Source organism: Acyrthosiphon pisum, chromosome A1, assembly GCF_005508785.2.
Source record: "Acyrthosiphon pisum isolate AL4f chromosome A1, pea_aphid_22Mar2018_4r6ur, whole genome shotgun sequence".
NCBI classification, from domain to species: domain Eukaryota; kingdom Metazoa; phylum Arthropoda; class Insecta; order Hemiptera; family Aphididae; genus Acyrthosiphon; species Acyrthosiphon pisum.
This window is the reverse complement of record NC_042494.1, coordinates 58,025,271-58,048,540: the sequence shown is the minus strand read 5'-3', so window position 1 is coordinate 58,048,540 and position 23,270 is coordinate 58,025,271. Positions and strand designations below refer to the sequence as shown.

The 23,270-nt window shown below is 27.2% G+C and overlaps 2 protein-coding genes and 1 long non-coding RNA gene across 6 annotated transcripts in view; 2 read left to right on the top strand and 1 right to left on the bottom strand.

The window, feature by feature from the left end:
* Positions 1 to 1,130: 1,130 nt before the first annotated feature.
* LOC115033734 lies at positions 1,131 to 16,544 on the bottom strand. 3 transcript variants are annotated; one of them, XM_029487304.1, is made up of 4 exons: positions 16,186 to 16,544; positions 2,907 to 2,964; positions 2,773 to 2,844; positions 1,131 to 2,056 (listed from the first exon to the last, which is right to left on the bottom strand). In XM_029487304.1, exons 1-4 carry the CDS (start codon positions 16,303 to 16,305, stop codon positions 1,980 to 1,982), a joined length of 327 nt encoding a protein of 108 aa, XP_029343164.1. In that variant the 5' UTR covers positions 16,306 to 16,544; the 3' UTR covers positions 1,131 to 1,979. The 3 variants fall into 3 exon arrangements, with proteins under 3 accessions (XP_029343164.1, XP_029343166.1, XP_029343165.1); XM_029487306.1 differs by having other exon boundaries at positions 16,197 to 16,544; XM_029487305.1 differs by lacking the exon at positions 16,186 to 16,544 and adding an exon at positions 3,041 to 3,757.
* LOC100570675 lies at positions 13,814 to 15,474 on the top strand. The gene is made up of 2 exons (XM_003248015.4): positions 13,814 to 14,163; positions 14,251 to 15,474. The coding sequence occupies exons 1-2, from the start codon at positions 13,872 to 13,874 to the stop codon at positions 14,283 to 14,285; spliced, it is 327 nt and encodes a 108-aa protein (XP_003248063.1). The 5' UTR covers positions 13,814 to 13,871; the 3' UTR covers positions 14,286 to 15,474.
* Positions 16,545 to 22,262: 5,718 nt separating the features above from the next.
* LOC107885137 overlaps positions 22,263 to 23,270 on the top strand; it is a 5,288-nt gene continuing 4,280 nt past the window's right edge. Inside the window, exon 1 of one of the 2 annotated variants that reach the window (XR_003839041.1) lies at positions 22,263 to 22,560. This is a non-coding gene — a long non-coding RNA (uncharacterized LOC107885137). The remainder of the gene's footprint in view (positions 22,561 to 23,270) is intronic. The other variant, XR_001680348.2, reaches the window with a different exon arrangement.

The following is a 23,270-nucleotide window of genomic DNA, read 5'->3' as shown; positions in this document are numbered from 1 at the left end:
CTGATTCCTCATGTTCTGAATTATACATTATTTAAACTTGTAAATTAGCTAAGTAACTATTTCACATTATTTTCATTTTCCCTCCCTTGGACTCGTTTCATTATTGTTGCCATGTTATATTTAATCTTAATTTAATTTAATCTGTAAATGTGCTGTATTTTATTTAAAAATATATATTAATATAATAATTATGTTTAAGGTTTTAAAATGTCTATATTAAGCCTAAAACGAAGTTAATGACACAGGTATTGAAATATATTATAGCTAAGATATTATTGTATGATGTGTAGATATTATATAAACAGGGCCGGCCAGCAGAAGCTATGGGTGATGCGAGGAATTGTCTAGGGGGTCACCAACAGAAAGGCTCAGAATTCAAAAAATATATATATATATTTTTATTTTACTTTATTTTAAGATATATTAAAATTCATTTTTACATTTTAATTCTTTTTTTAAATACCTTTTGTAATTATGAGTTATGTACTGAAATATTGTAAATGATAAGTGTAATATGCATACACTTCTAAGTTATAACAATAATAACAATATTTTACCGTATATCATATATCAAGCTATTATTTATGATAGTTGATAGATACTTTGAACTTATTGATCTTGATAGTAACATTATAATATAGGTACCTATCAATTAACTTAAATATTTTCGAATTAAATATATAAATAATATAATATACAAATAATATTTAGTTTCAAGTGGCTTACATTTTTTATTTGTTTGTAGCCTGATTCCTAATGTGTATTTAGCCCCAAAATTGATAAAACGTCCAAACAGCCCAACAGTCTAAATAAAATAAATATAAATAATACTGGACTAAATTGGATTGTTCTTGTTAATGGATACTTACACAAATAAAGACGTATCATATTAGAAAATTGGATCGGCCCTGTATATGAAATATTATAAATTCATTAGCTTGTTTATATTTGAGATTACATTATTAAAATTACTTAAAATGAAAGTAGTATAACAATTTTAGATTTTATCTGTCATTGTTGTTTTTATTTGGCTATGTATAATTGTTTAATAAATTACATCTAGGTACTAATATTGTATAAAATAGTTCCTTTATTATAAATAAATCTCTCCTTTTTTATTTGTATTTTATAATTTAAATTATTATAATTTTTTTTTTTTTTTGTTCCTTACAAAATATTTTATATAAGTTAGTACAATTAAAAGCAAACTCCAAGACTGCTGCTTCATACACAATAGTTGTTTACATTCAAAAATAAATCTGCACATAATTTTTTTACATGATTAACTACATAAATAATGTACATAGAAAAACAGAAAAAATTGTAAAGTATTTACATTTATATTTTAAACATTGTTAAAGAGTGTTTAATTTTTTTATTTTTCAAATAATGCAGACTTTATTTTATTACAACTATTACATTTATATGATGTGTAATACCGATATGTTTATATATGTGTGTACCAGTGAGTGTGTGTACGTGCATTTATGTTTATGTGTTTAATATAATGTAAAGCTTATAATAATTTTTGTTCTCCTTTTTTCACGGTACAGGGTGTGGATATTTTGAAGGTTTTGTTTTAATGGATGATTTGTTGCCAATTAAATTAAAAAACTAAATACAAATTTGTGAAAGAGGGCAAAAAAATTATTTTAATCAAATAATTTTTATTTTTTAAAAGTTTTGTGAGTTTTATCCTTTTAATGACTCACTAACATTCTTGTAGCATTTAAAAAGACATGCAAATTTGGTTAATTATATTCCTTAATTTGTCCAAAACAATATTTGTATACAAATGTAATGTCATATTTTCATTAAAAGCCTGAAATAATTAGTATATTTATTTCATAAATTAGTTATTAAGTTTTTAAATAGTTGAAATGGAAAAATATTTACAGATTTATTTATTTAATTGAATTGTAAATAAATTAATTGTGTGTGTAATATAATTAGATTTAAATACATAATTTGTTATTTTTTCAAATCAGATCATTGTCACTTTCCGACAAACTAGACTTACTGCGGCTGGAATCTGTGCTATCTGATTCCTCATCCACTAAAAATTACAATCAAATTTTAAAATATGTTATCTTAGAGAGGTTACAGCTTACAACAGTAAATTGCATTGTCTATCATTTCATTGCCTGAGTATGGTAAAAAAAAACATAGATCTATAAACTAATGGACAGTGCATTCCACCTCAATGCTATGCAATCACATAACCATATAACTTGGAGAAAAAGAATATAAACTAGTGAAGAAGCCCACATAAGGAACTGCATACATTTTACTACTTTGTTCCTTTTCTCGCTCACCCTATATTGTAGCCCTGACTTATCTCTATATGCGCTGTCCATTAGTTTATAGGTCTATGTAAAAAAAACCAATTGCATTTTGATTATGTGGTTAAAATCTTATTATCAACATTTATCTTCATTCTTGTAAAAATTACTGAAAAGAACAAATGAGCGTTTACACACAAACTTTATTTTGATGAACAGATTTTTAAGAAAGTTAGTTATCAACTGTTAAAAACTTTCTTAAAAATTAAATACAGCTTTGTGTCAGCAAGCATAAATAATAAATATTATTTTTATAATAAATTATGATTGCACTTAGCACATTTTTCCCTCAATTCCAACGGTGTATTTTATATCTATTCAGTGTTTTTGGGCAATTGGATTTAATTTGGTGTGTGTTGGATGGCAATTTACTGTTGCATGGTATGAATATTTATCAATATTTTCAACAGACATAATGCAGTGTACTCACTCATGTTAATTTTCTTTGTAAGTAGTTCGTGAAATGTCATCATTGTCTCATTTGTCTGTTCAAAGCTCAAAACTATAAATAAATAATGTAAAACAACATCCAAAAATGTACATTTATGCAGCTTAGTATTTTACTTGCTTTGCAGAAATCCAATGCAGTACTATAGTTTTTAGCCACCAATGCACTATGCATCTGTAATATTATTAAAATATAATGTTCTACTAGTATTTTGTTTTAATTTGATAGTGCCTTAATTAATACATATTACTTTTATGAAGAAATCCACTGGTGCTCTTTTAGGTTCAGACATTTTATTTACAGTACAATTTCACTTTGTATAATGTTTATGTGTACATAGTTATGTGGTTTCTATAGAAACAAATTACCTCATAAAGTCTTGAAGTTAGTTACGCTCTTTTATCTGCCTAATTTTTGTTATGTATAAGCATAATATTATAATATTATTATTATTTAGGTATGTATGTACATTATGAATTTTTTAGTTTTCACTAACATACATTTTAAGGTACCCTAACCTTCAGAATACTGCAGGATACCATGAGAAAAATGTCCATTTGCCTGTTGGTTTACCTGTTCTACTGTGCTAATACTGCCAATAATATTATCATCATTGGTTTTATGAAAAATATTACTTTAAAATATTTGTATCCTACCAGTGGCGGATTCAGGGCTTAATTTGTGTCTGTGTGTGTGTGTGTGGGGGGGAGGGGGTCATAAACACAAAAATTGGCTACAAAATGAGCTAAACATAGTGTAAAACAGAGGGAAACTACGGCGATTGGGGGAGCGGATACAATGTCCTTTTGCCCTCCACTGTGTCCTATCTATGTATTACTAGTGCATAGAAGCCGGATTGGGCGGTTTCTTAAATTAAATTGTAATAGTGTGTATTTCTATCATATTATATGGGGCATTGCCGTTTTTGACCATAACAAAAAGTTCAATAATGATTAATATTGTATACTTTAGATCTTTATGTTATACTTATAGAAAATCATTAAATATTTATTATACCTAAGTTGTATAAAAATATATATAAACGAATAATAATAATTATAATAGGTAATATAAAATAGTTGCCAATAATTTATTAAAATATAAAATAATATAAAATTTTTGTAAAATGATTGCAAATTTAATATTTTGAAAATTATTAAAAGTATAAGTTAGAATTTGTCAATAATTATGTTAATAATTGTAATTAGAATTATATTTTATGTATATATTTTACAAATTTTATGCAACTTATACTTTTAATAATTTTCAAAATTATGTTTTCAATAATTTTACAAATATTATATATTATTTTATTATTTAATTCATTACTTACTATTATATTAATTAGTGACAACATTATATGACTACACAATATTAATTATTGACAACATTTTTATATTTTTATAATTATTATTATTTATTTATATATTTCTTTATACAACTTGGGAATAATATATCTTTATATATATAATTCTACTGTACGTGTGTTTGTAAGCGCACTCCTCCTAAACGGCTGGACTGATTTTGATGACATTTTTTGTATACGTTTGGGTGACGCCCCAGATTGTTTAGATTCACAAATCATCCCCCTAGGTCCAACCAGGGGATGTGCTCAAACAAGGATTTAGAAATTTACGGTGGAAATTTTTGTTTATAAATGGTTGCCATGGGTTTTAAAACTTAAAATAATAATTATTATTGGTTGCCGTGAATCAGTGTATTCATTCAATGCATTTAATTTTTTTGTACGCTGCATTTTGATATTATATGTACCGCAATTACGTAAATATTGAGCGTATTATACTCACATAATATATAAGTTACGTGCATAAAATAATCATTATTACCACAGACCGGGAAAACCGGGAAAACCGGGAGAAGTCAGGGAAACCGGGAAAAATCAGGGAATTATTTTTCAAACAAGAAAAACTGGGAAAAAATTGTAAATTTAACAAACACCGTTATACATTTCTTATTCTGTTTAATAATTGTATTCTATGATAAAAAAAAAACGTACTGAAAATAACTTGGTATTTTAGATTCGGGTGTATTTACATTATAAATATACGTATAGTATTTTGCGTGAATATTTATTACGTATTATTCACGAGCCCACGAGAGTGCGAGACGACAGTGTAGCTCCCACCTTAGGCTAGGGTTATACACAGCGTTTTCCGTCGATTTAAACCAATGCGTTTTAAATTCGACAGAAAACGCGGCGGAATACGCCGTGCATAGCCCCGGCCTTAGTTACTGGCGCTCGCGTCGCCTCGCGAAAGATCAGAAATAGCTAAAAATAAGTTCAGTTGAATTATTTATTGACGAATATTTACGAATATATTATTTTATAAGATGTTATTATGTTACTTTTTATGGAGTTACATACGAGATATTAAAATCATTAATGTAAAATAATAATATGTCGAACATCGCATGCAAAATTGTTTTAATAAAATATTTAATAATTTTAGTTGATTTTAATATTTTCTGGGTTGATAATTAAAATTTTTTTTAAAACTTTATTGATTTAATCTGTCTGGAAAACCTGGAAAAGTCAGGGAATTTGAAAATAAAAAACTTGTGGCAACGTCAATGCTACGTCTTCGTGGATGAGGAGGAAATATTGGTTGACAAACTCGGCATTCACAATTATTCCAGCCGTTTAGGAGGAGTGATATACATACTTGGTATAACTTTGATACTTTAGACTTAAATTATAAAGTTACGTACAAACAGCACGGAGTCCGCGATCTACCACAGGTAGATTGCCTACCTGATAATATACCACTGCGAATCAGAATTATTATTCCAGGCAACAGAAAAGTCAAGATAGGTACATTTTGAACACCATACACCGAATATTAAAAACGAATTGAACAAAGTTTGAGTCATATGGAGTTGATACATTTAACAGGAAACGAAGTATTTAATAATTTTCTATAAGTATAACATAAAGACCTTAAGTATATAAATATAATATTTATAATTATTACATTTTTTGTTTTGGTCGAAAAGGGCAGGGTACGTTTTTGGGCAAATCTTTACTTTAGAGGGTACCTTATATACTTCATAGTTTATTATTATCTCATTATAAAATAACTTTTTGTTTGATGAATAGGTACCTGCTTGCTATCTTCAGTACCCATCGAACATATTTTTTTTTCGTCTTCAGGATTTACAAATAGGTAATCTAACCAGGACCAAACTGTCGATTTTATTTTTGATAAATTATTATTTTTAAAAGGAAACAAGGCACAAACCATAGGTAGGTATACAAAATAAAGTAAATAAATAATCCTGATTATTATTATTATACATTAGCATCAAACATTTAAACATTAATATTTAATAACATACCTACCAAAATATCCATAAATCGATACTTAATACTTTAGCAGTTACCTACTATAACAATAGTACCTTATATAAGTATATAATACTAATTATAGTAATAAGCTATTGACTGTTGTTTATGCTGAATATTTAAAGTAATATATACATAATTAACAATTATTAATTATTAAATGTCTTGTAGAATATTATTATTTCTATTGAGTTAATACAAAATTGATAATATTATATAATGTGAATAAATGTAAGTTTAAAAAAAAAACGTGACTTATTTTTTAAATCATACATATCAAGTATCTGTACAAATAGGTACTTAAAATATAAGTATCATGATAGGTACTCCAAAGACAAATAGTATCAAGTATCTGGTATCTTGATACTGATTTTTAAGTATCTTACCTATCCCTGTCTTGAGGTATGATTGTTTAGAGTCATTCCTCAAATGATAAATTGGTAAATTTTCGATTTAATCTGACCGATAGCCAATAAGTGCATTGGTTTTGTAAAGTGTGTATGTTTTTATACATTTGAAAATTGTATTACATTAAGTATTAACTACCTAGCTACATAATATAATATTGAGCTTACCAATTTTTCTGGTTATAAAATTAAACAATTAAGAACAATTAAGATTTTAATCGTTATTTTTGAAAAAGATAATTTGATAAAATTCATTAATCATTATTTTGAATTTTATGGTTTGAAGGTTGGTTTAGGCAAAATGTTACCATTGCCAAAGTAATCGCACAGTGTATATCCTTTCCATCTGCTTTTTTTCAGAAACACGTTGGTAGTAAAAGTTTCTTGCAATACTTCCATTGATTGATAATTTAACACAAATTATTCATTATCTAGTGTGGCAATTTTTCCCATTTATCGGTACAATTTGTACTTGTTCACAGTATAAATTCTTGACTATTTTGTGGGTTGACCAATTTTTTTTCACGTCTTCAATAATTTATTATTGCTTGTCACATTTAATTTAAATAATTAAATGATTCAAAGACACCCCTCCCGACAGCTTAGCGCTGATCCATAATAATACCTCTTAACCTCCATACCGCTGAAACAGTATAGATCATCCAAAATTTGTTTTTTTTCTATTTAATTAACACAAAGGCCAAAACCATAGATTACCAATAATAACATAGGAAGGTAGGTACATACCTACTTATCTATCATAGTTTAATACTTAGTTTATTATTATATAGCCTTATATAGTTATATGCAATCAAATACTATATACGACTTATATCGTATATAATATTTGATACAATAATTATACCTACCTACGTATAATAAGGTATAAAATCAATGCAAAATATTATAATCTGTTATTATTGATTGTCTATTATTTTGCTGTACCTCCTAATATTTACTATTTAGGTAAAGAATATGGGGTATAAATAAAACACCTCTACAGTCTACGATAGCCACCTCCTTCCCATCCGGACTCGGGACCTACTTATACTTTTCATACTTACGATTTATTTGTACTCAGTTAGATTTCGTCCAAATGAATCTGTACCATTACCAGTTATGTAGCCATGTTAGTATAGATGTATACAGGGTATAACAGGAAGACCAGACAAAAAATAAATTATGTTACTTAAACGTATGACAAAAATTATGAAAATTGAGTATATGGTTAGTAAATATGTTAAGAAATATACTCAAATCAGAAAAAAAAATTGAAAAAAAGTTATTACGTTCTAAATTAATTTAGATAGGTACTCAAAAAATATTGATATTTAAAAAAATTCTAAAAATAAACTACTTGACTTGGATAAATATTTTTACCTAAAATGTTTTCTTGTAATCAGATTTACAAATTTGTCTATTTTGAATTTTTCTAAAAAAATGTAAATCAAATTTTTAAATTTTTATTTTCAGTATTAAAAATGTAAATAATTTTTTTTATACTACTAGCGCAAGTGACCATACATTATACCATTGATTTTATAATATACATTATAAAATCAATGATATTATACATACAAACATTTTTTTAAATATCGATTAGAACAAAAGTTATTTCATCTATCAGGTCTTTCTGTTACACCCTGTATAGTAGGTATATCGTATATCTAATACCTACACATTATACCTATACGTGGTAAATGATGATTCAGACGCAAATAATTTTTAGGCCAAGTACACTTTCTAAACGACTTATTACCCCGACCTAAGATTGTGCTCACAGTTATAATAAAATAATATTCACTTATTCGTGTTTATAATATAGGTACGTATATAATATATATTAACCAAAAAAAATAGAAAGTGATTTTGTTTCTAGGAATTAATTTAACTTCTAGTCTGGTCACTGTCTGGTAGAAATTGTTGTTTTAATATTAAAACATGAATTATTGACTGAAGTCATTCCTATATTAATCTTTATATTTTTATTAAACAAACCTCTTACCAAAGATCTATAAGTTTAAGACGTTTCATAAAATATATACACGTATTAACGTACAGTACTGTATGTACCTACATGGCTATATACATAACAGGTTTACAAACGCACTTACAACTTATAATATTTAATCGTCTTGACCTGTTATTATTAGATAGATACTATGTTTTAACGAAATTATATTATAATTTATTATAATACTTTAATTACTGAATATCATTTTGTTCTTTATAATAGTTATTAAATATTAATATTATTATAAGAACGCGTCACACTCGAATGTTTTGTCTCTGTCTCAGAAACGTATATACAACGTACAACAAAATCGCGTTCAGCAACACCAATTTTGTGTGGTTAGCATTAATACTATTGACTGAATTAACCTTTAAATACTGTGAACTTTATAGTAAGGACGTTATCTGTGTTTGTTCGTTTGTGGTTTTTTTTATGATATTTAAATTTTTAATGAGTTGTGAGTAAAACATCATTGTTAACCAGAGAGCGTTAAATAATCCTTAACGTGAGTAGTACGTAGGTACAATATTGCAATTTAACTCGCTTAGTAATTAAAATATTTTAAAAATCTGACGTATAGGTACAAACGCAGATAACATTCTTATCTTAAAGTTTGATAATTCAAGTCAGCTCACTTTAATATTAAAGCCAACCACACAAAATTGGTTCCGCTGAACGCAAATTTGCGATGTTGTACTGCTAAAAGAGTGCAGAGATAACACGCCATGCTGATTTGCGTCTTAAACCTCATCATAATATACCTAAACTGTATAATATTATATAATTATATTATTTATCCCATAAATTTACTGCGTCGTATTATTATCATTTGTCACTCGCGTTTGTCCCTGTGTATATTATTTTCTATTTAATTTTTTTGTAATTTTCAAATATTTTTAAGTTTATTTTTTATGGTAACTACTAGAAGTAGTATGGGCGATTTTGTATCTTAATAATTATAAAAATAAACACATTGTGTTTGAATAATTTTTTAGCAGATTTAAGATGCTACTGCTACCCGTGTCACACAAATGGATAATTCATGCCCCATGTTCTCAAAAATTATTAAATAAAACTGATTTATCCTCGGATAAACAATTTTCGAATTGTGTTTTACGACCACCAATCATGCACACCCCTTTATTTCTTCAATAATGTAGTTATTCTAAGTCTAATTTTTGGAATTTTTAAATATACCTATAATAAGGACCATGTTTTAAAATTCTTGAGATTTTTTATATTACTTTAGACTTGTTGCGACCTGTAGAGACACAAACTTCTGTTTTTAAAACCCCTTTTCTATTATAAATTATTTTGCTGAAAAAATTGAAGTAGGTAGATTAGTAGGTACCTGGTATCAAAATTAAAATTCGAACGAGTAGTTTTTTATTTTCTCAACTTTATTTACTAAATGTCTAGGGAAATAAAAATTCCACGATGATGGGTTTCAGAGATATGGGGGCTGAACATTTTAATAATTATTATTAATCTATTAACATTTATAATTTGTAAAAATGGTCAAGTATTATAAATACTAGATCCAATATTGGATTTAATTTATATTTTTGTAAAACCTCTTTTAAGGATTAGGTACCTATTATCCTCAGTACAAACATTTTAGTAACTGAAAAACTACTCGTTCATGTTTAGTATTAGGTGCATCAACATGGGTGATAATCTGTTTACACAGAGTTGGCTTCACTAGGATGTCCCATAAGTTTAACATACTGATGCTGATGTTTTGTTTTAGGTTTCAGTTCCTGTACCGCTTACAAATTTGTATTTGAAGTACCTACCTAATACTTTAATAGACCATAGAAATAATTTTTTTAATTTTGAAGGAGGGAGGGTTTTAGAGATACCATTTTTTGCTTTCGTGGAGTTGGCCTATATCCACATTAACTTATTCGACTCAAAATATTTATTGACTCCACCAATAATTTGCAAGTCTCTATTAAAATGTTTAATCTATAGGCGCCCTGCACAACACCATTTTCAAAAACTGTACTAAGAATTAAATGTTGGTGAATGTTTTTGTGAAATTAATCACAACTACCATTCAACTACCTATTTACAACATGAATTTTGTAAAATATTTACACGGGTTTGTAGTGGACCAATAAAGGACGAAAAAATCAACTTTTGAAAACACCACTTAAAAAGCGGGTGAGTGGGTGTCGTTATGCTGTACAGTAGGATACAAGTGGGTCACTGTAATGGATGGTGTTATATTTGAATTCATTATTCAATATTATTCAATGATATAATATCATTGTATAAGAAAAATGATTCTGAGCGAAGATGGTTTGTCAGCCTATGATATTTTATATAATTATATTAACTATATTGTTATTATATTGTTATTATATTAATACTGGTTCCGATAAGTTGAATTAATATTATTTGCATATTATCATATTTCAATATTTGAATATATTAATTAAATATTAATAATATACTTGAGCGAATTCATGTATCCACGTCCCACGAATAATATTTTTAAATTCCAACAAACTAACTAAAATCGTTAGGCATTCTTGGTTATTTAATGTGTAATTCCGTCCAAATTTGAACTTAAAATAACTTAAAAAACTGTATTTATATATTTCTTAGATTTTTTGGTTACAGAACTAACTACCTACGTTGAACCTTGGTTTGAATTTTTAATCTTCAGCTATAAAAGCTGACCAATTTATACATTTTTAACAATACCTACTAAATAATTTGTAAATTTTCAATTTGATAAATTTCGTCAAATTTGAACTTTAATTGCTTATGAAAAAAAATGTGCATATGTATTTTTAATATTTTTCAACTTCTGTTGTAACAATATATCAGGAGCCTTGTATAGTTGTATTTAATTTTCAAGCATTTTAACCCAACGAATAAATTTTTATTAATATTTATAGAAAAAAAAACTAAAAAAAGTTTAAATTTTAAATGTCCGTAAACAGTGAACTTATTTTTTCATGAATTTAAGTGATAGGTTTTGCCAGTCAATGCGAAAAGAATAAACTTAAGTTAGTGAAGCTAAGACAACGACTTAATGTTAAGATTTTAAGAATGTCAAGTTATAAGTTAATAGTTAAAAAAAACAATCTAGGTACCTATTTCTAAATGTTTAAATTTATATGGAGTAAATTATTAACTCAACTCTAATTAATTTTTTTAAATTATTATTTGGATCCCTGCACATATCAATAATATATTATATTGTGATTGTACAACTTAAAATGTTTTGAAATAATAACTAAACAATAAACACCTCATTAAAAATAGATCCTATATACTGTCTATTTCTCCTTATTTACACTAGATAAGCTGAAGTGGCTATAATTATTATACTTTTGTGTCAACTGAATTATTAAATCGCCGCGAGAAATATCTACATATTTGTTAATTGCTTAATTTTATTTAAAATCATATTGTAACAAATATCTTCAGCGTGAAAACAAATTAAAATTAATTGATTTTTCTTAAATCTTAATAGTTACGGGTATAAACATGATTTTAAATAATGAGAGGCAAACATTGGGTGTCGGTGAATTATACCAGTGGTTCTCAACCTTTTTATATCCACGTACCACCTACGCGGTTTGAAAATGTTCATGATTCATGTACCACTTGACCAAATAACGTTTATTTTTTTACTTATTAAAAACTAATACGTTGTTTTACATGTATGGAAAATTATTTTATTAGCAAAATTATGATAATTTAAACATTTAATGCATAAAAATAAAATAAAATGCAGTGTTGAGAAACGATAAATTAGACGATTGAGGCGAACTTATAGAGATCATCTAATCAATAGCCAGCGGAGTCGATTTTCGATGCATAACTTTTTTCAAAGTTTCAAACCTGGAGGATGTTTTGGCGGAATTGATAAATCCTCTCTAAAATATATCTATATAGCTGTATAAACAGCCTTGTTGAGAATACTATTCAAATGTATTTAGAATATACCATACTGGTATACTGGTGAATTTGTATTTGAAATACTATTCGAATACTGTCTTTTAAAAGTATTTGAATATAAATACGAGTACATTTTAAAATTATTAAAAATACTTTACTTTTTTTTGTATACAAAAATATTAGTTGATAGTTACGTTTATCACAAGTATATACTAAAAATTATCAATAAATATTTTAATAAAATAATTTAATTGGTTCGAGAATCGTTTCAGATGTCAAATACTTATTCTATTGTCAATCAACAAGATTTTAGGGAACCTATCTATAGTGTCATCTGCGTGACTGCGTATTTAATGAAATCTTAAAAATTCTTAAAAATTCTTAGAAGCATTATAAAATAATATTTTAATACTGTCTAGTTTTTAAAATAAATTGTAATATATGAAACAAAAATATTGTTTGTTAAAATACGATAGCAAAAAGGAAATATATATTTAGTATTCTGGAATGAAAAAGTATTTAAAATACACTTGTCAAAAAATATTTGATAAGTATTTAATATAATATGTATAGTAAATACGAGTATTCGAATACTTAACAAGGTGGGCTGTAAAGCCGTAAAGGTAACCGATAGTGATAGATTTATAAACATTTGTTTATTATATAAAGGCACACTTCTTAAATTTAAATATTGTAAATATAGAAATCATTGTGAAATCAATAACTACCTAAATGCAGTTAAGTACAATACTTACAATATACAACGATAAAAATATACAACTAATATATATGCGTGTAGTAATTAATTAATGTACACACCTACTAAGTCAGGGGCGTTCCCAAGGGGGGTCGAGTCTGGACCCCCCCCCCATTTATTGACAGAATTTCAAATTCTTAAGGTGCAATAACCACTGATTGTTTACTTTTTACATGTTAAAAAAAGTTGGACCCCCCCTTGGAAAATTCCTGGGTATGCCCCTGTACTAAGTTTATCAATATTACCCACTTGGTTTTACTTAAAACTTAACTCTACAGCCTATCATTTATTATATATAGCCTATTAGGTACGGCTCTTTTTGCTGCAGGGGTGGTATTTTTTGAAGAATTAAATTAGACGGAAAAATTTAATCTTTAACGATGTGTACAAAACCCACCGTGGACCGACGTCACCATATTGGTCATAAAATATAATTACCATAGATCGCTCACGGATGGACTCTGTGTGCCTTTGTGAAGCGCTAATGGGGCTAGTTGTGACGGATTTCACTAGGATCGCTAGGAATTGTCTGCAGTGGGGTCTACAGTGGATCGGTTTGAACTATATAGGTAGTTCACATCGAAAAATTTCAACTGATTTCTCTGATGCTTTTAGTTTAAAATGGATCTCTTCAAAAAATTCTGTTTTGTTTATTTAATTTTACATCTGACGTTATTACTGTTTGTGGATTCCTCTGACTATGATGATTACGAGGAGAGGAAAAAATATAATGGTAGTGTTCCAAATGAAAATAAGACTTGTCTTATTGCGTGGGAAACATCTATTATGTCAGAACCGACTCCTACTTGCTGGATAATGTGTAAAATAAGATGCATTCTTTTGAGTAGAACCACCCAATGGCGTTGTAAAATATCAAATAACCAAATTTGGGAGAATTGCCACTGCTGTAACGGTGAGTTTCAAAAACTATATATACCTATAACGATAACCTGTATAAGACAAAATTAAATGAATATATTTTTATTTTCATTCACAATAGATGATACGTCATATGCAACATTTGATTTTTATTAAATGCCGAATCTGGAAGACGAATTTTTTAATAGATATACGCTCAGTACCAATACATTTGTAATATTCAACTTGATATAATAATAATAATAATAATAATAATAATAATACAATATAGGTATATGCCTATAGCTTATATGTAGTTAAACCAAGGTACTCATGGTTTAGGCTGGCCCAGGGTTGGGCTTTGGGCATATCATAGTTAAAACTTAAATGTAACTAAGTTATGTTACTAGGTTACTTTTGTAACTAGTTACAAATTTTTCTGGTACTGTATATGAAAGTTACAAGTTAATTTGTGCTTTTTGTGCTTTGATAATTTATAAACGAGACTGCAAAAGCAAAAAAAATAAAATAAACGTTTTATATGTTCATTTTGGTTTTGACAATTTATTAATCTAGCCAACGGATATTCAGTGGGTATATAATTATAGTGGTACCTATATCTTTTTTTTCGTAACATAACGACCATAAAGTTATTTTACTTAACCCGTGGAAGGTCAATAATTTTTCATACATTTACCAATATATAACTTTTAACTTTAAATGTAACTTGTAACTTGTAAGCAGTTTCAATACATTGAGTACCTAACTTTCCCAACCCTAAGGCTTAAGGCTGACCCTTTGCTTCCATTTTATTTTAAAAATGATACGTACGGTTATTCACTTATTTTCACTCATATGTATCACTCTGTCGTATATTTTATTTGTACGTACCTACAGTAGCGTATCCCTAACCTAACCCCCCCCCCCCCCCATCATTTGTCAATCTAATTTTTATACTATACTTAAGTTTATATTTTATTTTATACTAACCCAAATATTGTTACTGCCGATTGTCGTTTATCCTAATAAATAAAATAAAAAATTATTATTGTGTTGTAACGATATTGTGTATGGAATTAAAAACATATTATCTAACTGCCTATATTATTACTTATTATTTTAATACGGACAGCCCATACTCGTATGGTCACCATTATTAATTGTTAATAATAACAGTGTATTATTTACTTGATAGCCTAAATAGCATACCATTCTTATCATTGTTATATTATGAGTAACATTCAATATTAATCATGTACCAATATGTCAATTAATTTGTTCTTTTTATTACAAAATACTGCAGCTTATACATTATATGTTTGTATTGTAAAGTTTTAATAAATAAAAAAAAAATGTTTCGATAATACTTTATATGTGTTACAAATATAAACAGGTAAATTCGTTCTACTGTTGTTGATATATACAGTGTGATCCATTTAACGTAAAACACTTATTATACGAAAAGTTGATGGTTAAACGATAAAGTGTCTTGCGTTAATTGGATCACCCTGTATATATAATATATTATAGTACTATCATCACACATCACTGTAGTCTGCAGTATCACAGAAAATATGTGAACATTTTTCATCTATATCTACCTATTCTATGGTAGTAAAGGTATATTAGGTGTCGAACGTGTTCCTTGTCAATGAGTAAGTCACTGTGTTAAATTTGAAGTCAATGATTGATCATAGTATACGGAAAACGATTCTGGGAGGTATGTCAGTCTATATATATTTCTAATTGGATATTTTATTTATATTGCTATTAGTAATTTATTTGTAGGTATATTAGTAACATGATAGATTGAACTAATTATTGCTCAAAACTAATTAGATTTACTATAGTAATATACTATTATGATATAATTATTTTGATATTATTTGATATTTCCATATAATTAAACTATCATAATATTATATATAGCTTACAGCTGCCATTAACTTATAATATCTTTATAAGTCTGCTGCAGTGTACAGTAAAATGGTGTAAATATTTTTATAAATTATAAGTGGCTTAAAATTAATAAAAATTTTGTAAAAATGTAATTTTATAAAAATAATATACTACTTACATTGTACATACCATATATCACCCGCCGCAGCGAAGAAGGTCGTATCTCTGTTTCCAAAATTTTTTTTTTCAAGTTTTCATAACTGTTTTTGTGTAGTTCCCGTGAAACTGAAAGTAGCATAAAACAATCAAAGAAGTTCTATACAATAAAAATTAAAATGCAGTTACTACCGTCTTCGTAGGAACTACACAAAAACAGTTACGACAACTTGAAAAAAAAAATCTTGTGAAAACAGAGATACGACCTTCTTCGCTGTGGCGGGCTATATATATTATATACTAGCTGAATATGTGCACTTCGTTGCCCGTTAAATGTACCAACTCTATATGACTCAAACTTTGTTCAATTCGCTATTTAATATTCGGTGTATGGTGTTTAAAATTAATCTTAACTTTTCCGTTGCCCGGAATAAAAATTCTGATTCGCAGCAGTATATTATCAGGTAGGCAATCTACCTGTGGTAGATCGCGGACCCCTAGTTTGTACGTAAGTGTATGATTTAACTCTAAAGTACCAAAGTTATATCAAGTTTGTCGTATTCTACATTTCTACCTATGGTGGATTAATATAATCAATTAATACAAAATCCTAACCTAACCTGTTGCGTCACTGTTGTATTTTTGACATCCAGATTTCCTACTTTCCAGTGGATTTTCCTAAAATGTTTTTTTCATAATAACCTTCTCTGTGATATACTCTTTCGTTTAAAAAAAATCAAGAATATCTGATAAGTAGTTCCAGATTTGACCCTGTACAAAGGTTTTCAATGAGACAACAGTGCGACATAATTACGTGATCGTCGGCTTATATTCTGTCGTCTTGGTCGTGGCTTTTTTTACACCTAAATCCATGCAATTGAAATTGAATAAAAATCAATCTCATTTAATTTCAAACCAATTAATATTTGTCTAGAAAATAAAGTTGTTGTTGTCATATTATGTATGTACGATATATTTACTGCGCAATGCGATAATGAATTCTAATGTGGCGCACGATTTGATGTAAAACTGTAGAAAAAAAAACGAAAAAAAAATTAATTAATTAATTTCCATGGTTTCCATGGTTTGCACTTAAATATATAGCCATGTCGCCAGGTGTGTACTTAAAAGGCCATAACTCCAGAATCACTTATTGCACAGCGTACAAACTTCACAGAAACCATCTACATATCAATCTTAATATGCCCTGAAATTTTTATCGAAATCGGTTTCGTGGATCTTGAGTTATAAAATTTATTCAAAATGTACAATCATTTATATATATATATATATAGATACGTAATGATGAACGTTACCTACAAATAATTTTTTTGAATTTCAACAAAATAACAAAATTTGTTTCTAATTTTGTCAACATTTGAACATGACATTTGTACAAAAAAATGCTGCAAATGTATTTATGATATTTTTAGTGGTTCCTGCAGCCTGCAAGAACTTATTTATTTTATTTCTAATTTTATAAATTAACATCAATATTGGCTTTTACAAAGATAGAAACATATAATAAAATTTAAAACGAAATAGTCACAAAGATAAGTATTAAAATAAAAATAATATAAGAACGATATAACAGTGAATAAGATAACAATAAGATAAATATAGCTAGGTAAATATAGGTACGAATATGTCAACAACTTATAAAGTATACAGATCGTATCATTCTAGGGAGGGGTGCGTTGGCGGCCAAGTTAGATCAACTTGTTGATTTGTAAAAAGTGTCCGGAAATCGAGCGTGGCTGGAATCGCGGATGCTGAGTCTCTTAAATAAACGAGCTGCGTCTAATTGCCCATTTAATAATAAACAGAGATAAAACGATAACTAATAGGGTCTGACGTCTGTAGATGATAGTGATTCAAGACAGATAACTTTATTCAGGAACTTACCTATTACCAAACTGAAATGTTACAACATGTATTCTGTGATTTGTTGGAAATGTTTTTTCCATATTTTAATTTTGAAGCGAGTTATATATAGGTGTGTAAAATATTACAATTTAAAAATGCCTACTCGTTATTTAGGTATACCCACTGCAGGTGATTTTAATAATAAAATATTAAAAATGCACTTCCATCTTCCAACAAACCACAAAATATTTTATTCCTTTTAAATTACGTAATATAGATAATTTACTATCATATTATTAAAGTTAAAAAAAAACTGTTGAACGTTAAATTGCTATATATTACAAAATATGAACTTGTAATACAGACACGTGGGTGAGACAATTTTTTAAACGCTTAAAAAAAATTCTTATCATGAGGAATTATATAGGTACATTAAATTGTCATGGTTTTTTTAGGTTTACAATTTTATTATACATACATAGAAAATTGTAAATATCTATAAATACTAAACGGCATCTAAAGAGCACCAAAAGAGTAAAAATATTCTGAAAATTATTTCATATCTAGTAAAATGTTAAACGTTAATTATTTAAATAATTGGTGAAACATTTAAGCTTACAGTAATTCAATTTTTAACCTAATCGATTTTGACAGAATTTGGTTTTGCGTAAGGAACAAACTTGATATAATTTTCTACTAGAAACCACCGTCAAGGTTTCTAAGTCAGACACAAAAAAAAAAATATGATTGCGTAAACCAACATTCTCGCTCCGGACATCATATAAAAAATAGATAGGTACAAACTCGTCTTAATTCAACGTATCCACATATTATTATATGATCAAATATAAATTTAAAACCATTATGTACACTGCATAGCCTATAGCTATGTAGGCCTGGTAATATTGGTAATAAATAATATTATATCAACTATAAAAATATAATGCTAATTACTATGGTTAGTATAGTTTGGTCTTTGGTAATTGCTAATTAGTATAAATAAGTAGAGGTCGTATAGGCACGGAATATATGAAATTATAGCCCGTAGGGCGTAGTATAGGCAAGGCCGTAATAATAGGGACATATTATAACAGGTAAATACCAAATACCTAATCATATATTAACATATTATAGTATATGATAACTACACGCTTAATATTAATTTATACTTTTTATTAATTGATAAAAAAAATTGATAATACTTTTAAATCTTCATTAGTTATTTGTTATATTTACCGCTTTGTGTCGCATTAAACAATATCTTGTTTGTTCGTTTACTGTAGGTAGATATTTTTAAAATAAACAATTCTTTAGACAGTTATTCATTCCTATTTTTGCATCAGTCACATTTTTAGTCATATATAGTGTACTTAACTTTTTTTAATTAGTTAATTAAGCGAAAACATTCCACAGATGACCGGTTGGTCTGCCAAAAATACATGCACATTTTACATTATAATAACAACATAAATACAAGCTAAAAATCGTAGGTATTCTTAGATCTTTACTTTGGAGTAGGTTCATAAAATTTTAGATTATAATATAATATAATATCGTACATTTGTTGAAGACGGTTAAACAATTAATATACACTAGGTACCAAATACCAATAAACTAATCATTATTATAACGATTTGTTACGTTATTATATTTTGACATTAAAAACTAATTTTAAACTATTATAAATTATTAAAAGATGTCTATGTGGAAATCAACACAAATAATGTTCGACAATTTTAATTGAAATATGTTTTTACTATATATTAATTTTAAAATAATAACGGGAGTATGTGTTATATAATAATGTGATATATTTATCTGCATTCTGCAGACAATAGACATAAATATCTATCATGTATGATTATTAAATAGTTTTACATTTTGAGTAGAGCGACGCACGTATGTACGATGTACCTAATAGCTTATACGACTATTCCTGATGGTTTTACAATATAATATGTTTTTGTTTATGGTTATACACGGTGATTCACCAAGCATCATGCTCACCCTTATAATTTTTAAATATACTCGTAAATTATATTTTCAAATTATTGAATTTGTTTGTAGGTACTATTTAAGTTATGTCCTGTGGCGATACAAACTTCTGCTTTTTTTTCAAATGAGAAACCCCCTTTTTATTCTTAATTATTTAGTGGAATATTTTTTTGAAAATGTTGATGTACCCAATTCAAAATTCGAATGAGTACCTACTTTCTTAGTTATTAAAATATTTGTATTGATGATAATAGTCGGATAGTCCTTAGAAATGGTTCTACATAAATGTAAAATGGACGTAAATAACTGGATCTAGTATTTACTATACTTGAGCTATTTTTATAAATTGTTAATATTGATAGATTAATTGACTACAATTTTCAAATCACCATAGCCCCCTATTATAAACCGATTACCATGGAACTTTTATCCTTAGAACATAAAGTTGAATAACTCAAAAACTACCCTCACGAATTTTGATTCTGATACTTATGTCAAAAATTTCAGAAAAATTATCCTCCGTATAATTTATACTTGAAAGGGGTATTCTCAATTGAAAAACAGAAGTATATATCTCCACAGGACACTCCTTAGTAGTGATACAAAAAATCGCTCCTTGTAGTGATACAAAAAATCTCTAGAATTTGAAAAAATGGTCTTTAGTGTAGATATTTAAAAATTCCAAAAATCAGATTTTGAATAAATTAATTATTGAAGAAAAAAGGGGGTGATTATATTTGGTGAATCGCCATGTATAACGCCATTTTTTGGAACTTAAAAAATAATTAAGTTTTTAACTTTTAGGATAGTTTCAGGTAGAACATTTATTTTAAACTAGTTGGTTTCAAACATAAGTTAGAAAGTACTAAAACTTTTTTTAATAATGAGGAAAACTAATTAAAAAGCAGCAGAAGACGGTAATATTTACCTAACACCAGCAGTTTTATTTTTTTTTTTCGTAATTCATAATAGGAATAAGTAATAAGTAATAACTGTATGGCCAAGTGAATATTTAATTCAACCCATAATGTATTTACTCATATTGTAAATTGTTACACACTTAAATTGCTTTAAATCGTTTCTCAGAATTACAGTAATAATAGCCAGCTATTTTTATTAATTGCGTGTGTTCGTTTATAAAAAATAACAATATAATTTAATGGTTTCATAACAACATAAAAACTATAATAGTTTAAAATGTGATTTAGAAGGTACCTACGTATATTATTTATTAATATTTACTAAGCATAGGTAATATCATGCATATATATATAATGTTTTGTGCGCAGGAATGTTTAATCTATTTATTTTCAAGATAAACTTTATCTCTATATCTAATATCTAATATTTTTTGTATAGACCTATATTATGCTAACGTTATGTTTTTACCGTTTTACATTATTTTTCATATTTATCTCGTGATTTCTGATTGTACAAATGTGGTTTACATATAATTAAAATTTAAAAAAAAATGTCATCCGAGAAATGTACAAAATGTATTTACACAAATTAAAACACGATTAGATTATACTATATTACATCACGTATATCTTATTTCCTGTGTAATACTACAGAATATTACTGTAATACTAATTATTGGCCTCACTAAAAAAATAAATAATGTTAACAAAATATATACATATCTATATTAAGTTTAAATTTATCATGCTGTTTGAAACTTTTCACCATTTCTGTATTACGTGCTGTGCCATCTTCATGAGGGGACAGTGGGCCATGCCTCCTCAATTGGCCATATATAAAAATATTGAAACAACATAAAAATAAATCATTATTGCTAATATTGTTGAGTAATTTTTTTTAAATATAGTGCTTTGGTTTCAGCCCCCCTCCCCCATTTTAAAATCTTAGCTACACCACTGATTACGTAGGTACCTATATTATTATCTTTTATGCACAATTAAATTTAAAACAACTAAATAGGTAACAATAACATATGCCTAGTACCTACGTATGATACTACAGTGAGTTCCGCTAATGTGATCAAATTGGTGCAGATAATTTTGATTCTATTAATCATTTGATTCCATAATCCATTTTTTTTGTGGTTCTATACTTATATATTTTTACGTAGACTTCTAATAAAATTAAAAAACATAAAAATAGGTACATTTAAAATAAGGAAAAAACTGTCAATTTTATTTTAGGTTTGACTTGAGTGACTTGTTATTTGATTTTATAATAACCTGAAATTAAAAAATATTATATTATTATATAATTTTCCGTTTCTGTTTTCGGTAAAGAGGCAAATTGTTTTCTCCATTTACATAAATTTGCTTATGAATTTTAATTTTTTTTAATATAAGCTTGGGAGTTTTAAAATATAACGCGGCTTCAAGCTTATCTTTGCGAACATTTTTCCAAATTATCAATACCTATAGTAAATCTTTTTTTTCTTTTATAGATAAATCTTTCCGTTTACTCAGCGTAATGAAAGACAAATTTTTGAACGGGAACTACAACAATTATACCTACTTAACGACGGGATGTATGTCGATACACTCTTAAGTTTAAAAAGGTGGGTAAGTGGATTTCGATCTGCTGTACAGTAGGTTACAAGTGGGTCACTGTATAATGTATAGTATTAAATTTGAATTCAATGATATAATATCACTGTATAAGAAAAACGATTCTAAGCGGAGACGGTTTGTCAGTCTAGGTATTAGACATACCTATTATAGGTATACTTATCTATAGTATTAAAAAAAAATTGACCTATAATAGGTATCAATAATAAATTCCAAATTAATCATATCACAATATCCATTAGGTAACGCGTTATACATCAACAACAAACCGTGGTAGTATCATAGATATATAATAGTATGCTTTAGAAGTTTCAAGTACCCACAAGTAATATTATTCAATCACAACAAAATAACTAAGATAGTTATTCCAGGTTTTTTAATATGTAATTTCGTCCAAATTTGAACTTCAAATGCTTATGAAAAAAATGTGTGCCTATGTATTTTTAATATTTTTCAACTGCTATTGTTACAATGTATCAGGAGCCTTGTATTCATTTTTTACATTTTTTGACCCAATAGATAAAACTTTATTGATATTTATAGAAAAAAAAATTAAAAAAATTGAAAAATGACAATGTCCGTTATTGTATAGAATCGACGTTAATTTGAATCAAAAAAGATAAACCCAAACCAAATCGTATATATAATATATATATTAGTACCTATACAACTATTATATTGCTCTTGGTCTCCTCTCTCC

What these genes read in the sequence shown, in the direction of transcription:
- LOC100570675 (XM_003248015.4), top strand. Translation starts at nt 13,872, where the DNA reads ATGGATCTCTTCAAAAAATTCTGTTTTGTTTATTTAATTTTACATCTG. An exon ending in GAATTGCCACTGCTGTAACG is followed by an intron (nt 14,164 to 14,250) that starts GTGAGTTTCAAA and finishes CATTCACAATAG; the next exon opens with ATGATACGTCATATGCAACA.
- LOC115033734 (XM_029487304.1), bottom strand. Translation starts at nt 16,305, where the DNA reads ATGCTACTTTCAGTTTCACGGGAACTACACAAAAACAGTTATGAAAAC. An exon ending in ATTGGATTTCTGCAAAGCAA is followed by an intron (nt 2,845 to 2,906) that starts GTAAAATACTAA and finishes ATTTATTTATAG; the next exon opens with TTTTGAGCTTTGAACAGACA. An exon ending in TACAAAGAAAATTAACATGA is followed by an intron (nt 2,057 to 2,772) that starts GTGAGTACACTG and finishes TGTAATTTTTAG; the next exon opens with TGGATGAGGAATCAGATAGC.